We start from the raw sequence: 16,025 nt of genomic DNA on the forward strand, positions 1-16,025 counted from the left end.
GCGCCGCTGCTCCCCTCCCGCTATGGTGGAAGATGCACTGCAGCCGATGCTGTCCTGCTCCTGCTCCTCCAGCTGGAACTTTATCTTCAGGATCATCCATAAACTCCTCCACTGATGTTACACTCTCCTACGCATTCATCAGATTGTTTAGAAAAATCTCCACATGTTGGAAAAATGGGACAAATAGGAGATGGACAGGCTGTGTTCATATTATATTTATTACTGCTCATACAGAACTTCATACACAGCTCATTCAGCAGTCGCTAATTTAAATTATTGACAAGAAAGAATGGCAAAAACAACCATGTTGCTGCCATTTTATGTAGATTGTTAGATTGTTAGTGGATCTGAAGACATGTGCCTCTGTGAATAGTGTGAAGTTTTCATTGTGGTGCTTAGAGGCCCTTTTTTGAAAACTGAACAAAAATTGAATATGAGCATCAGTCTTAAACTATGGAACGCATGACCAAATATAAGAGGTGCACTGAGATCTTGCGATATTGAAACATTGCAGTGCTTGAGGACATCTACCTCAAAAAGCACTATTCTTTTGCAGTTAGCATGACTTTGTCAGGCTACATTAGCTTCAACAAAACTCACTACTTTCAAGTTGTTTTTAGCATAATTTTGGATTCTTAATAGAAACGCTCAACATTGACAGACCAATTCTATTTGGTCTAAATGTAAAATAAGCACCATAATAATATACTGCTGTACAATGCTGGTTGCTAATGGCAGCTAACTGGAGCTGGCTAACGATAACAAGTAAAAACTGAAACACTCATTAGTCAGACCAAAACAAAATGTGTACAAGTTAATAATTTTCAGTGTGTCAAAATTTTGTATTTCAGTTGTTATTTGTGTGTTTGTTGACACTACGTTAAAGTTAGCATTTCATTAGCATCGCCAATAGAGGATTTTTTTTAAGAGTTTTTTTTTTTTTCAAGAACAGGCCTGAATATGATCTTCCCAAAATGTAAAGAACTCAGTCTGATCAAACCTGAACAATTATGCACTAAGCAGAACTATGTTAAATAACATGGTAAGGAAACATTTTATATGGAAAGTGCTAAATTGGTTATTTTTGTGTGCGTAAGGATATTGTTATCCTCTTCTAATGAACTCAGTTGTGTTTAATGTCGTGTCATGTAAGCAGGGTTATTACATAAAAATAATCTGAAGTCATAATTTATGTTTTGAAGGCTTCAGTATTGGTATTTTTGATAAACCATGGAGATTAATCATTTGAAAAATCCTTGCATCGCGTGTGTAATTAAATTGTCATTTTTCCTGAAGAAGAAATAAGATTTAGGAAGAGATCTTATTACTTTACAACATCACAATTTAGTTCTTAACTGCATCTTAACTCGAGTCGACCAAATCTCAATCTCGTTGTAATCTGTTGATGACAATGACAAATAAATCTTATCTTATCTTATCTAAGAGTGGCTATTACTCTTGCCACACGTTAACAAAATCCAGTTTATTTGTGAAAACAAAGACGAAGGATTTTTGAGTTTTAATTTTTCCGCCTTTACCAATTTATATTATCATTTCATACCCATATGACTAAATTTCTTTCCATCTTTCTCTCATTTACTACATATAAAAAGCATTTTTCACCTTCTAACTTATACTGTGTAAACCTCGGTTTGAGGCAGAGAATGATATGCGATCAAACCAGAAATTACTTCAGACAAACTCCTGCCCTTAGATATTATTTATTGTAGTTGGACAACTTCATAGCCTTATAAGTCCTTATGTTCAAATTATTCAATATACATTTTAAGTCCTTGCTTGTTGTCAAAGCAGCTTTGAATTGTCACACATTGTATTTTATACATGGAAACGTTAAAAATTCTAAAAATACAAACTCAAGATGGCACAGTTTCACTAGAATTTATTTTCAAAAGTACATAGTAATTCTAACTGCAGATTTACACATATGTAGCTGTAGTGCTAAAGACCTCCCTCTCATTAGTCCAACTAGTCTATTTGACAGGGTGGGACTGTTGGACATATTTTTGTCTTTCTTCACTGAAAAGACTTTTTTCTACACCAGGTAGCAGCATGCAATGTGTGCCAGCAGTGGCAAGTTTAAAATGATGACTTGGGTGCTGGAGTGCAGATCGCCGTGCTCTCCCACCGCTCACTTCCAATTAGACTGAGGGGCCGACTGATGGGTGCAGAAGCTTCTAGCAGGCATCAAAAGGAGCAGCGTCGCTCACTGACATCACGGAGAGAAGGAGCTCCTGGAGTGGAGGTGCTACAGCCTGGTTTGGCTCACTTAATACCACCATTAGCTCCCGTTCAGCATACACAGGCAGGCTTTTAGAAACCAGCAGAAAAATGCTCCACAGTAACTGAAAGTAAGCACGCCTAATGTTAATGTGTTAATTGTGTATTCCAGGGTTCTCTGTGTTTTTAGTTAACAGAGTGCTGGTTGTGAAAACACTTTTGATTAATTGCCATAATTATTGTGATCATTTTTGCCCAAATGAACAGCCAGATGGCAGGATATGGTGTCATATTTGCGATCCTATCTTATTAATCTGGCTCGGGGTCCATCTGAGCACATTGTGCCATTTGTTGTGTTCACAATCTGTCCTCAAGTTGTCCATTTCTTTTTCTGTTTTTTTTTTCTCCAAGCTGCGACTTTTCATTTGATTATATTAGTCTATTAAATATTAAAGTTGAGGGTGGGTGAAAGCGAGGCATTTATCTGCATGAATAGCTTGTGTTTAGTGAAGTACGTAATGCGCTTTAAGTAACATCTCCTTCATGCATACAAAAATTAACTGAGAGAGTTGTTTCCATCTCGTGGTTTTGTACTGAGAGCTTTAAAAAGATCCAACAAAACCACTTTCTGGATGCTCGTGGCTCCTTTTAAACCCACTTCATATTATCTAATCCTTCTTTTTGTTTAGTATTTTTTTCCCGGAATACATACTAGTGTGCTGTTAGAATACAACAAGAGGTAGACTCAGTTACAGTTTGTCTGCTCTGTATTGAGGTTTATCACTAGAATCACTTAGCATAGAAGTGTTAGAAAATAATACTCATGTGAGATCTTATGACACACTCCTGTTTAAAAGCAAGTTGAAAACTCTCTTTCTCTTTGTGATATCAATTAACCCCCAGACAAATTTTGTAAAAGGGTGCATTCTGAGTTTGATGGTTCTGTCGACGCACCGCAGTGTCCTTGGGCTCGGGGTGCCTTCTGCCTGACAGGGAACAATCCAGAGAGAGGTGTTTATATATCCTTAAAGATGGCTCCGGGGCTCCAAATTAGGTCTTCACCATTTCTCATGTGATTCGGTTCAGAATTAACTTCAGACATGTCATCAAGGCAATCATCTGGATCTCTGACAATGCATGCATTTGATCGTGACACACGCTTCTTGCAGAGTTAGTCAGATATCACTGTCAAATATTTAAACCTGGTGGCATGTGAGTCTCGTTCTAATGATAGCTCACGGAAGAAATCACATCAGGGTGACTTGCTTGTTTTTTTTTGTTGTTTGGGTCTTTATTTTTTGGGAAGCATGCCATCCTGTTTTCAGTGTTGCAAGCACAGAAAAGTTTGTTGGGAATTATTTTTTGCACTCAGAGTACTTTTTGACTGACATTTCACACCTATTTATAACGGCAGATGAGCGCTGTGACTAAGAGTTCCAGAACGTACAGGCACAATTAGCTGGCTCTATAATTTACACGAGAAAGAAGAAACACGATCTTAGATTTTCTGAGACAGCCTGGAGACTGACCTGTGTTGTTAGTGTGTTTTGCCCATCCAGCAGGCTTCCTTTTCTCTCTCTCTCCTCCTTTTCTTTCTTTTTCTTTTTTTTTTCTTCCTCTCTCATGGCATAAATCTGGGAGATGAAAATGTCATGGAGCAGGTTCATTTTGCAAAGAGGTTTTGATTGCCATGCTCGTGTAATTGATTGTTCCAAGGACAGGGGGAAATCTAGAAATGTCATAACAGTCCTGCTTAGGTTGGTCCCACCGCTAGGCAATCAATGAGAAGTAAAAAGAGATATTGATTTGCGAGCAGCAAAAACTGTAGCTTGAGACAAGCGGAGAGCGCTGGGGAAAGTGGCACAGACGTGCAGACCTGTCACCGGCACCTATGAATTACCCAATCTTCTCTGAAGATAGTGTTACCTCGGATGCTTACAGAGTCCTGCAATGGGGATTGAAGCTGTCCGTTAGCCACGCTCGTCAGAGTGCTAACTCTCTGAGGCTTGTCAGATTAATGAAGGAAATGTTGACCTTACGGTGGCTGCATGTTGATGTTCTCATCATTACAAAAGTTTCTCCTGATGTTGGAACCACTCTTTCACAGCTGTCATTCGTACTTATTGACAGATTTGTTAAAGATGTGTAAAAAGCCCTAAAATAGAATCACACTAGCTGAAAATGTTAGAAAGATTCAACCTTTAGTTTAAATTGATTTGAAAAAGAAATGCAACTGAAGTATTCCGTGGTTTGTACTTTGTAAAAACACCTTGAAAATAAATCCATCATTTATTACAGTAGCATAATTTCATAATTAAAAATTTGGGGAAACTTACCCACTGGTTTTCAAACAGCATAATATAAAAACACTCCATGCAATTCAAAGAAAGTAAGTGTAATGGGATATTTTTTAATTTATAGTCCACTGTTTTAACCCTCCTATGGTCTTTAGACATGGGGTTATTTGACCCCATAAGTTTCTTACGCTTACCCCCCCCATGCGCTTTTACGAATTTTTCTTCTGTGTGGTTTTGGGAACTGACGGTCCGACAGGAAAAGCCTGTCCACTCATCCTCCTGAGGACCGCTGTGTTAAGAATACAGGAGGATTAAAGTGATCAGTCTGGACTCTATTTCTTTTATGGCCTCTTAAAATTTGAAAACACAAGAAAACATGTCATACAAATAAGGTTTCTGAGGATTAACCTTCACAAATCAGGAAATGGTTAGAAAAAATCTAGCATATTTTACAGTCTCAATATTAAGAAGCTTATTTTTAAAAATGTAATTACTGGCTGAGGAACAATGCAAGTTTATCATCCTACCATCACAAACGTAAATGTCTCGTTTGCCAAATTCAACTGGGACTTCAATTTCTTTAGTGTTGTATGATGCCTTGGCTTCAAAGGAACAAAAACGCAGAGTAAACCTGATGGAAAGCAAAACCTTTATGTTCAGTATCAATCATGTTAGAGGAACTGTAATGTTGTGGCCCGTTTCTATACCAACGGCTTTGGGAATCTTGGTAGAGTGAATGGCACCTTCAACTGTCTGCAAACTGACAATAGATCTATTTTACGTCTCTCAGTAGGATGATAATCCAAACCATATGGCCAGATTAACATAGAAATATTTCATCAGACACAGATTTGGCATTCCTTCATAGCCTTTTCTAGGCTAGACCTAAGTCCAACAGAAAACCTGTGGCATGAGCTGAAGAGAAGTGGGTAGGACCCAGAACTATTGGCAGCCATTTTACAAAGAATAATAGTCAAAGGTCCATCTGTCCATTTTGCTCCAATATTGTGAAATGTTATAAAAACAGGTCTATTGACAGGGGAGTGAATGTGTTAAATATAGAAGGGCCAATAGGTATCATTTTTATGTAAAAATAAATCCCCAGTGCATATAAATGTCCTCAAATTAAAGGTTGCATTTTATTTCGGGGTTTTTTCAGTGTGAGTTTTTTTCAGTGTGAGTACAAAATCTTTAACTTTGTAATTAAAGATTACAAAATCTATTGAAAGCTTTGTATGCATATCTACCATGGAGTACCAATAAGTGTCGAGGGAGCTGTACACTAGAAACCCTTCAATACACTCACTGGAAAGGATATGAGATTGTATTCTATGAAGATACTAATACTTTACACTTGAGGTATAAATATGTTGTCATGTAAGCCTTTTAGCGCCAGTCCAGTTGGAAATGCAGCCATGAATCTGTAATTTTTATGCAGCTAGCTGGTCTCTCTGGATGTAGAGAAAAAGTCTTTTGGCCCAGAATCAGGCCGCTGCTTCTGTAAATCCAGGCCTCTCCATGCCAAGAGTCTGTTCTAACGGATAAAGGTTATAAACACTTCAGCCGTCTGATTTACGATCAACACCTCAGGTTTTTTGACCTTTGCATATCTCTGTCTGAAGATATAAATTTGTCGTGACACAGATTGGAGGCTTTACAGCAGTTTATGACATGCTAAATCTCAGGCAAGCATGCCAGCCTCTTGTTTTCTATGGCCGGTCAGGCGAGGAGTTGTCTTACTTGGCTTCATTTTCAAAGCAGGCATTTCCTTCTCTTTATTTTTGGCAGAAATATAAAAATACCGGGTGTTGACTTATATTTTATCAGATTGTGCATGAATTCTTTGATCAATGCTGCTTTGTGAGCCTCATTGGAGCCTTGCTATATTCAGCAATGATCTTAGGTCAGTGATCTTTGTCACTGTCTTTGAGTCTGCTCTCGTGTTTTTGAGCAGTGCAACTGGGACTTGCTGCAGCGCCGTAGTAGATCAAACGCTGGCAAAGCACTGTTAGAAACAGAGCGGGAAACAGAGTCAGGCATGCAGCTTTCTCGGAGCAATCCCTTCCAGAAGGTTAATTGGTGCCTCTGGATGTCTGCTGCTTAGGGCATCTGATAGAAAGGCACAGAACAGCAGGAAGGGCAGCTGTTAATCTCTGTCAATTCCACTCTCACATACCAAGAATAGGACAAACATACATATTAATATCAATAAAAGTTCATGTGACTAGCCAGGAAAAGAAAACCTTTCTTTGTATATTGCACTTTTACTTTGCTTTATTTCGGCTTTTACAGTGCTTTGCAAATATATTTACTAGGGGTGGGCAATATGGACTTAAAGTTTTATCATGATATTTGGCGGTACTATTGTGATAATGACAAAAGTGGTAATAAGAACAATTTATTATCTCTTTTTTAGGTGAATGTATGACTGTGACTGTGTGTTACAGCAATTATAGAACCACAGACATAAATAATGCTCTTGAAAACCATAACCATTTGTAACATGCTTCTTTAAGGCACCAGTCACATAAAGAAGTGTGATTTGTATCACTAAGCTACTGTACTTTCAAATTTATTGATATTTATTAATTGTTTTATTGAGAAAAATAGTAAAACTGTCAATCCTGACAATAAGAACATTTTGAGGGGATTTTAGTGTTATTAATTGGAATTTATTGTGACGTTGATGAATCAAAACTCTTATCATGATGAGAAACGTATCATGACAAATGATAAACAATGCAATCAATGCCCAGCCCTACAATTTACACTTTTTGTTACAACTTCAAAGTTGTACTTCTGATATAACTAACTGCCATTTTATGTGAGGCATTTTATATGAGGGATTTGTTGAAGAACATTAATGAACAGTTCCATGAAGACCAAGGAACAAAGAAATTTGTAATTGCACACATGGTGCCAAAATGTTCCAAAACAACACATTTGGAAGGTTCGCCTGGACTTTATTAACTAATACCTTTCCAAAATTTCTATGCTTCAATTTTTGGCATGAAATTTGGTACAGTAAGGGGTCAGAGCCTGTACTGTGGATTCCTAGAGGTACTAGAACAAAACTGCATACCTTCAAGAAAAATCCAAATCACAAAATGTATTCTATAAAATTTTTATTTTTTAAATTTTTGTCATATTTATGTGGTATCACTCAGTAATAAAAATGTTGACTTTGTCTAAAAAATCTTCAAAAAAGAGTAATTGTGAACAAGCAACAAATTGCACATCTTTTTTCATCTTTATTTTTTGTTACAGCAGACAAACCCTTCGTATAATTTCTCACCACTTTTTTGTACATTTTCTCTGGTATTTGGTGATGAACTCCAAATCTTTGAGGTTGGGCGGTCTCTTTGCCATTACCCTAAGATTTACCTCCCTCTGCAAAAATGTTAACATTATTTTCAGTCAAAAGATGGAAGTTGGTAAAATTGGAAGATTACTTTTGGCCTAAATCTGGGAAGGGTATGAATAATTTTAGGCCTTATTTTGTATCTCCTATAGTGAAAATATACAGTTTCTGATGTTTAGCAATCATAAACTGCTAAACATCAAACACTGCACTTCTAACTAACACTCCACATCACCCTGAATACATCGCCCACACCATGAAAAAAAGATAGTGGCAGCATCATGCTATGGGGGTGCAGGACTAGAAGAAAACATGTTAATGATTGTATAAAACATGACACAAGAGACAAGGGAGCACAGTCCAGCAGAACAATTACGAATGTACAGCAGAAAGTTGTTGATCAAAACTTTTAATTTGTTAGAATGGCCTAGTCAAAGCAGGGATCTAAATTAAATTGAGAATTTGAGAAGATTCACATTTTCTCTCCAAAGCATCTTGTTTAAAAAACCTTTTATTTCTAAAATTATGTAATATTTTCATTCCACTTATTTTTTATGTTGCAAAAAACAATATAATGCAAGCATATTAGTAATTCTAACTTGACAGCACGTAAAAATACTTGTATTATACAGTTTTGCAAGGCACTGTACTTCTAACTCTTTCATCCAGAAGATGGGCATAAGAAAAGAGCCACCAGCGTACGGGATGTCCTCCCCTCTTTTGGTGAACATTCCCAGCAGCCTTTCACTTTTAGGGCTAACTTTGAAGAGGGAGGACATCAACCTGGAGCTTGTCACAGCCATTTCTGTTCTCCTTCACTGTGAATACTATATATAAGATTATAAATAAAGCATATCTCTGTGCTCTTGACAACTCTCTCCCTTAGCATCAAGGGTGTTTTGGGCTCCATCCCTGATCTCATCCAGCCAATCAAAACAACCCTGTGCAGTTGAGCAAGGTCACAGCGCATCTATGCTTATGAGTGAGTGTGTGCTGGTGTGTGCATACACGCTCTCGTTCACTGGGCCTCAGTTGGCCCATGTTTGTTTTTGAAAGTCCGAATCCCATCTCCATCTTCATCCATTAGCCGGCAACCAGTTCATCTCCAGGGTTTCTCTCGAGGCACTTGTGAAATATTGATACAGGGGGAAAAAAGTCTTATTTTCAGAGTGATGGAGACATTCTATGGGCTGCCCGGTGCGGGACGCCTGAGTGCTCCGCTGCAGCCATCCCCTCTGCGGACAGTCTTCTATTCAGCTGAGAAATATTAACCACATGAAATGCATAAGTGCCTGGACAGGGCTGTTATGTCCTATTCATATTTAACACCCAGCACATCTGCCATGTCTCTCCTAAAATGCCCATTTTTCTTGCATGACCGTGAGGTGGAAAGTATCTCAAAAGATGTGCGACAGTCCTGACAAACTGCATTTATTGGCAGATGTCATTAAGAGATACAGTGCTATTAAAAAACATTGTTTTTTTTTTGTAAAAACTTAGTTGTTGCAGAACATTAGACTAATTTTACTATTATATTTTTGTACTTCCTCTTTAAGGGCCCCTTGCTCACGTTATGTTTACAATTGGGAATAGATTTTCAGACAAATGCAAACATGCATACATTTTTACAGAGCTGCAGTATAGTGTTATCAGGGATATGATTGACAGGGGCTGTCAGTGGCTAAATTTCAAATAATCCAAACATGTAATGAGAGAAAAATGTTGTTTTAATCCATATGAAGCCAACACTGCAGCTGCAGGAAATTCCTGGAGTGCTGAGTCAGAGCCTCCATTAATTGGATGATGGGAAATGTGTCAATTAGAAATTCTGTTGTTTAATTATCTGTTAATTGAAGCAATAATGTTTGTGCTCCAAGAGTTGGGGGAACAAACATATGAATAATGAAAGAAGTAATTGCTTTTTATGAGACTGTCAGGGAAAAAATAATGACGTGACAGATTGCCAGTTATCTTCGGAAATTTTGTACAATACACTCTGATAACTGAATCAGCCTCTCAACAAGCTTTTCTGCATCAACAACATTTTTCAATTTTCACTGTCAACAAAATATTAAGATCTTGTATTTGTAGCAGAACATGAAGTACTGTTTTTCTGCTTTTGTTCATGCAGGCCTATTAGGTTATTTCTGGACTGATGCTGAACATTAGAATAACTCGGCTCGTGTAAATCCATTCCTCACACGTAGCTTCAGGGAGGATGAGATGTTTCCCAGAACAGAAGGCTCACATTTCCATTGCAGTTTTGAGGCATCCATAATCACAGTGGAATAGGTCATTTGCAATAACACTTAACAGGCCCCAGAAGAATCAATTTCCTTTGTCACTCAGTAGCCAATGATTGTTGTAAACATCTCAACTTGAGGCCAGGAAACCCTTGGACACAGCATTAAGTCAATGGCGGGTCGTGAATCAAATGGTGCTGTTACAGCAGCAGCAATCTGTTAGTAAAAGCATTATGTTAAGCTATGCTCTCCTAGCTTCCCCAAGCACAAAGCATCTAACGTCATATTTCTTCAATGACTATTTACATGATACTCCACAGAATGTTTAAATGTTCAGCAACCTCTACTCTTACTGCCACCAGTGATAAAGATGTGTAGAAAGTCTAGAAACAACATATTTTGCACTGAATATTTCAGAAAAATATTTCATTTGAGTATATTGTTCTGTATGAAAACCGTCCCATATTAAAATAAAAAGTTCTAAAAATTCTTGGCACCTTACTAACAATTACTATAAATAGTAATTAAATAAAACAAAAATAAATAAAAATTTTGTCTTTTTTTCAACAAATCCAAGTGTTTGGGAACTGCTAGATAGTAATCCACGGCTTCCATTGAATGAGAACCTGTTTTTACCCGTGTTAATTTAAGGCAGATGGTAACGTCAGCAAAATGAAACCGACAAAGAAAAAGATGAACATGTGGAAAGCACCACTTTTTTGTATAGTAGAGACTACTGATACTGTGGGCCTGTTTTCTTACAATTGCCCTTCTGAACCTAATTACAATGCGTGGCATCATGGAGTCGAGACATTTTAAGTAAAAATGAGGAGTGTGCAACTGAATATGTGTCGCAACTGTCTTTCAGCAGTATAATGACCTCCAAACATAAAACCAAGCTAAATAGGGCGCTGTTGCACACACTAAAAATCTAAGCATAAATTAGATGTTGCGAGGTAAACATTGTATTTTAATGCACATTTTCTCTGTCCTTTTCTTTTTTCAGTGTACGAACCAGATGAAGATGCTCCTCTCCAGGAGTCCATTCCAGAAGAGGATGGTGAGATTGAAGCTCAAACCGAAGAAGAATGCTCAGAGAAGACCAGCCCCAAGGCATGTGAGGACAGAGAGTTGGACAACAAGAGTACCAACACCTACAGCAACCAGAACTCCCCCATTAGTGTGCTTTCCAATCAGGAGTTGGAGTTGGAGTCTCGTCTCAGCGACAGCAGTGACAGACTCTCAGACTTTAAAACGTCTTCACCGCCAGAGAGCCAGAGGGATGAAGAAAGTCGTGGTTCGAAACACAAAGAGGAGTCAGGCAGCAGCTTGGAGAAAATGAGAGCAGCCTATGCAAACTTTCTGTCAGATTCCTACTGGACTGGAATCGGTGTAGACTTAAAAGTGGGCAAAAATACTAGCAAAGCCAACTGTGACAGCACCAATGGGAGTAGCAAGAATGAGTTTGACTGGCACCAGGACGCGCTCTCCAAGACCTTGCAGCAGACGCTTTCACCGAAACCTGCATCCAAGCCCAACCTGTTCAGTTCCGTTCACCTTTATAGGCAAACCACCAAACCTTGTGGCTCAGTGTTCACAGGAGCCAGCCGCTTCCGCTGTAAGGACTGCAGCGCTGCATATGACACACTGGTGGAGCTCACTGTCCACATGAACAAGACCGGACACTATCAAGATAATAACCACAGCAAGCAGAGCAACTCCTCAGCCTCATCCTCTAAATCTAGAAAGCGAAATTTGCAAGACATGGAAGGGAAGGAGGATGCACAGAAAGTTTTAAAATGCATGTTTTGCGGCCATTCTTTTGACTCGCTGCAGGATCTAAGTGTGCATATGATTAAAACTAAGCATTACCAAAAAGTGCCTTTAAAAGAGCCAATCCCAGTGATTACACCCAAACTGCTGCCACCAGCAAAGAAACGGGTGTTTGAAACAACAAGGCCCTGCTCTCCAGACTCGACCACTGGTGTATCTGGCTACTCTGAGGCACAGCGGACCGCCACCCTTTCAAACGCCAACAATAATCGCTACGGATATCAGAATGGAGCTAGCTACACATGGCAGTTTGAGACATGTAAGTCTCAAATTCTCAAATGTATGGAGTGTGGAAGCTCTCATGACACACTGCAGCAGCTTACCACGCACATGATGGTCACCGGGCACTTCATCAAAGTCACAAACTCTGCATCTAAAAAGGGCAAACAGCTAGCACTTGACCCACTGGCTGTGGAGAAGATCCAGGGCATAGCTGAGCCTGCAGCCAACGACACTGAAGGAGAAAAGGTGTCGCCGAAAAACCTCTCCCCTAGAAGCATTGAGAAGGATAGCCAGGGGGAAGGAACATCAGACAAAATGGAAGAAACTGAAACAAAAGATGACAAGCAGGAGAATGAGGATCAAAAAGAAAGTAATGGAGTCTTTAAATACCCCTATCTTCGCGAGGAAGACCTTGAACAAGAGTCAGGTGGAGGAGGGGACATCCTAAAATCTTTAGCCAATACAGTGGCCTCTGCTATCAATAAGGCTCAAACAGGGACACCAAGCTGGAGTGCCTACCCGAGCATCCACGCTGCCTATCAGCTCTCTGGCATCATCAAAAACACCTCTCTCTCTGCGTCTCCCCCTGCACAGCTAAAGCAGACATTTAACCACAAGTTGAGGCCGATTGCCCCAAAGGGGAAACTGTACCACAGCGCTTTGGGAGTTGAGCTTCCCCAGGGACTGCATCAAAACGTGGACATCAAAAAAGAAAAGGTTGGCATTAGCGATGGTAAAGAAAGTCAGAATATTAAGTTTGATCTGCTGGAGAATGATGACAGCGATTGTCAGGATGACTCCTCTTCCTCTTCAAAGCTCGATGCAGACTGCATGAATGAAGGAAGTGAAACGATCAAAGGGAAGTTGAGCCCAGATTTCTCTGACAGAGGCAAGACGCCGAGCCCCGCTGCCAGCAACGGACGCAGCACCACATCAGAGCCTCTCAGTGACACTCCAGATATGCTTGGCATAAACCCTCTTAGTGCGCTACAGTCAGTTCTGAACAATCATTTGGGCAAAGCAAATAAACCCAATAACTCAAGAGCAGATAAACTATCTGCACACGCCCAGTCTATTTTTGCTGAGTTTAACCGGGGCAATGAGAAGCCGCCTCTAATGCTCGGACGTCCTATAAGAAACAGACCTGATAAGACTTTCCTCGTGGCTAATGATGACCAACCAATAGATCTGACTAAATCTAAGCACAGCAAGGCAAGCACCTTGTTGCTAGGGCCTTCTACACCAATACCACAGAAATACGCTCTGTCTGACATTGCTGACATGGTTAAGGTTCTTCCAAAAGCCACAACACCAAAACCATCCTTACCATCAAGGATTCCGACCATGAAGTTGGAGTCGGACGTCAGACTCTTTGAGGACGTGTCTGCTGAGGTGTACTCCGTCCACAAACGCAAAGGCAGGCAATCGAACTGGAATCCTCGCCATCTTCTCATCCTGCAAGCTCAGTTTGCCTCCAGCCTCTTCCAAACGTCTGAGGGGAAGTATTTGCTCTCAGATCTTGGCCCTCAGGAACGGATGCACATCTCCAAGTTTACTGGGTTGTCAATGACCACCATCAGCCACTGGCTAGCGAATGTAAAGTACCAGCTGAGGAAAACAGGAGGAACCAAGTTCCTGAAGAATATGGACACTGGCCATCCGATCTTCTACTGCAATGACTGTGCTTCCCAGTTTAGGTCACCAACCACGTTCATTTCCCATTTAGAATCCCATCTGGGTTTCCAAATCAAAGACATGTGCAAAATGCCGGTTGAGCACCAGACAAAGGTGGAGGAGCCCGAAATGCTGAAGGCTCTCGGCATCAGAGCCACCGACTCTCTGGTGTCAGAGGAAGACATTGACTCAAAGTTTAAATGTAAGCTCTGCTGTCGGACATTTGCGAGCAATCATGCAGTCAAGCTCCATTTGAGTAAAACTCACAGCAAGTCCCCTGATAACCATTCACAATATGTGGAAATGGACAAGGAGTAATGTTTTATATGGATATTCTAACTTTTATCCTTTTCTTCCTTTTTCATTTTATTACACGGGTCAGATATTTCAACCATTTTTCAATTAGCGTTGTATAGTGTGCATCAACATGACTTTCAGAAAAAAACTCATGGAGTTCAGCGGAGACACACTGGTTAGACGTTGTTTGCGGAAACACTAAGAGATACTTTTGCACCCAGCTCAAATGCACCACCAGTAATGAAATGTATTACTGCTTGAAGAAACATAATTGCTGATGTTTGCATGCAATAGCCCTGGCTATGACTACTATTTATTTGTATATGTCAAGTTTCAATTGTATTCTAAAGGAAAAAAAAATAATAATGAGCTAATTGAACTACTTGTACGACCTCTGTGATACATCTGCACAGATGTGCAGCTTTTGAAGCAGGTAGCCTGAGAAATGATAACACACATGCAGAACTGTACAGTATATCGCTATGTAAAGATGTTTTGTGCTGCAATGATAGAAGACGATAAAAAGCACTTTAATAAATGTTTAATCACCAGTTTAGACACGGATTATGTACATTTCTCTAAAATGATTAGACCGTTTGGAAGCAAGGACATTTCACATGTAAATATATTTTAGGAAAACATAAAAAGACAGTTTCATGCAACAATGAGAACAACATGACACCTGTGATTACCTGCACCTTTTTTTACTTATTCAAATAAAGAGTTAACATTTGATAATGGCTTGTATTTGTGTTTTGTGGATGGGATTTTTTAATTTTATTTTTTTTACACAATTTGCAGCTGACATGCAAGTTTCTGCATAGATTTGATCAGTAATAAAAGCAAAGGTGTACACCTATGTAGAAAAATCTAAATTTATAGCATTTTCCTACTCGTTACTTTTAGAGAAACAAAAAAAATGTTTTTCTTTCACAAGTGAACAGAACAAACTTGGGTGTATCTGATTAAAAAGGAATGTCATTAAAATGTAAACGTATTTCAGTTTAAAAAGTGAAAGTCATATTTATCCTCCTTGTTGATTTAGTCATCTTTTATTTTTATTAACATGTTATTTTTACAGGAAGATATATCAGTCTTTTAGATTGTTCTGATTGAATCTCAGGGAAGTGCGTCTATTTCATTTCCTATAAAAAACAAACATGGGGTCTGTAGTAAAGTCATTTTAGATCTAAATCTTCAAGTGGTATAAATAATTTTAGCCTAAACGATGACACCTAGACTCTTTCCTCACACACTGATATTGTACTAGACAGAAGGAGGGAACGCCATCAAAGGCCATTGCTAAAGAAACTGGTTGTTCACAAAACGTTTTGTCCAAGCAAATGAATGGAAAGTTGAGTGGAAGGAAAAGGTGACAGCAAAGTGAACGATCAACAGGTATAACCGTTACTATACTTGAACAAAACAGGATATGTAAATTATCTTATTCCTGAGAAACTTCTTTTTTTTTTTTGGTGGTTGGGGAGTGGTACTTTGTATACTTTAATTATAAAAATTTAAAAAATGGGTACTTAATATTTCTCACTCTGTAATGAATATATACAAAATATGACAAATTTTTGAATTGCTTTAATGAAATAAATTAGTCTTTTGATGATGGGAACATTTATTGAGATGTGCCTGCATTTTCTTTTTTCATGTACTTGTATTCTCAAAAATAAAAACAATCAATAAAGTACAAACTTAACTTTGCCTCTACCTGATCAAGACTAGTCTAGTATTCAGACCATCGGTAGTGAGGTTTAGATTAGTTATGGACACCTGTAGCTGAGGGGCTGACAAAAGGCGGCGTAATAAAATAAATTTTTGTTGTGTACCAAATATTTTTGCAGATACTGC

General features: G+C 38.9%; 1 protein-coding gene across 1 annotated transcript in view; it reads left to right on the top strand.

The window, feature by feature from the left end:
• tshz2 (teashirt zinc finger homeobox 2) overlaps positions 1 to 14,903 on the top strand; it is a 55,011-nt gene extending 40,108 nt beyond the window's left edge. The window contains exon 2 of the mRNA XM_028011513.1: positions 11,146 to 14,903. Coding sequence (XP_027867314.1) covers positions 11,146 to 14,186 — 3,041 coding nt within the window. The 3' untranslated portion in view covers positions 14,187 to 14,903. The remainder of the gene's footprint in view (positions 1 to 11,145) is intronic.
• The last annotated feature ends 1,122 nt before the right edge of the window (positions 14,904 to 16,025 follow it).

Source organism: Xiphophorus couchianus, chromosome 24 (assembly GCF_001444195.1).
Source record: "Xiphophorus couchianus chromosome 24, X_couchianus-1.0, whole genome shotgun sequence".
In the NCBI taxonomy this organism is placed as follows: Eukaryota; Metazoa; Chordata; class Actinopteri; order Cyprinodontiformes; family Poeciliidae; genus Xiphophorus; species Xiphophorus couchianus.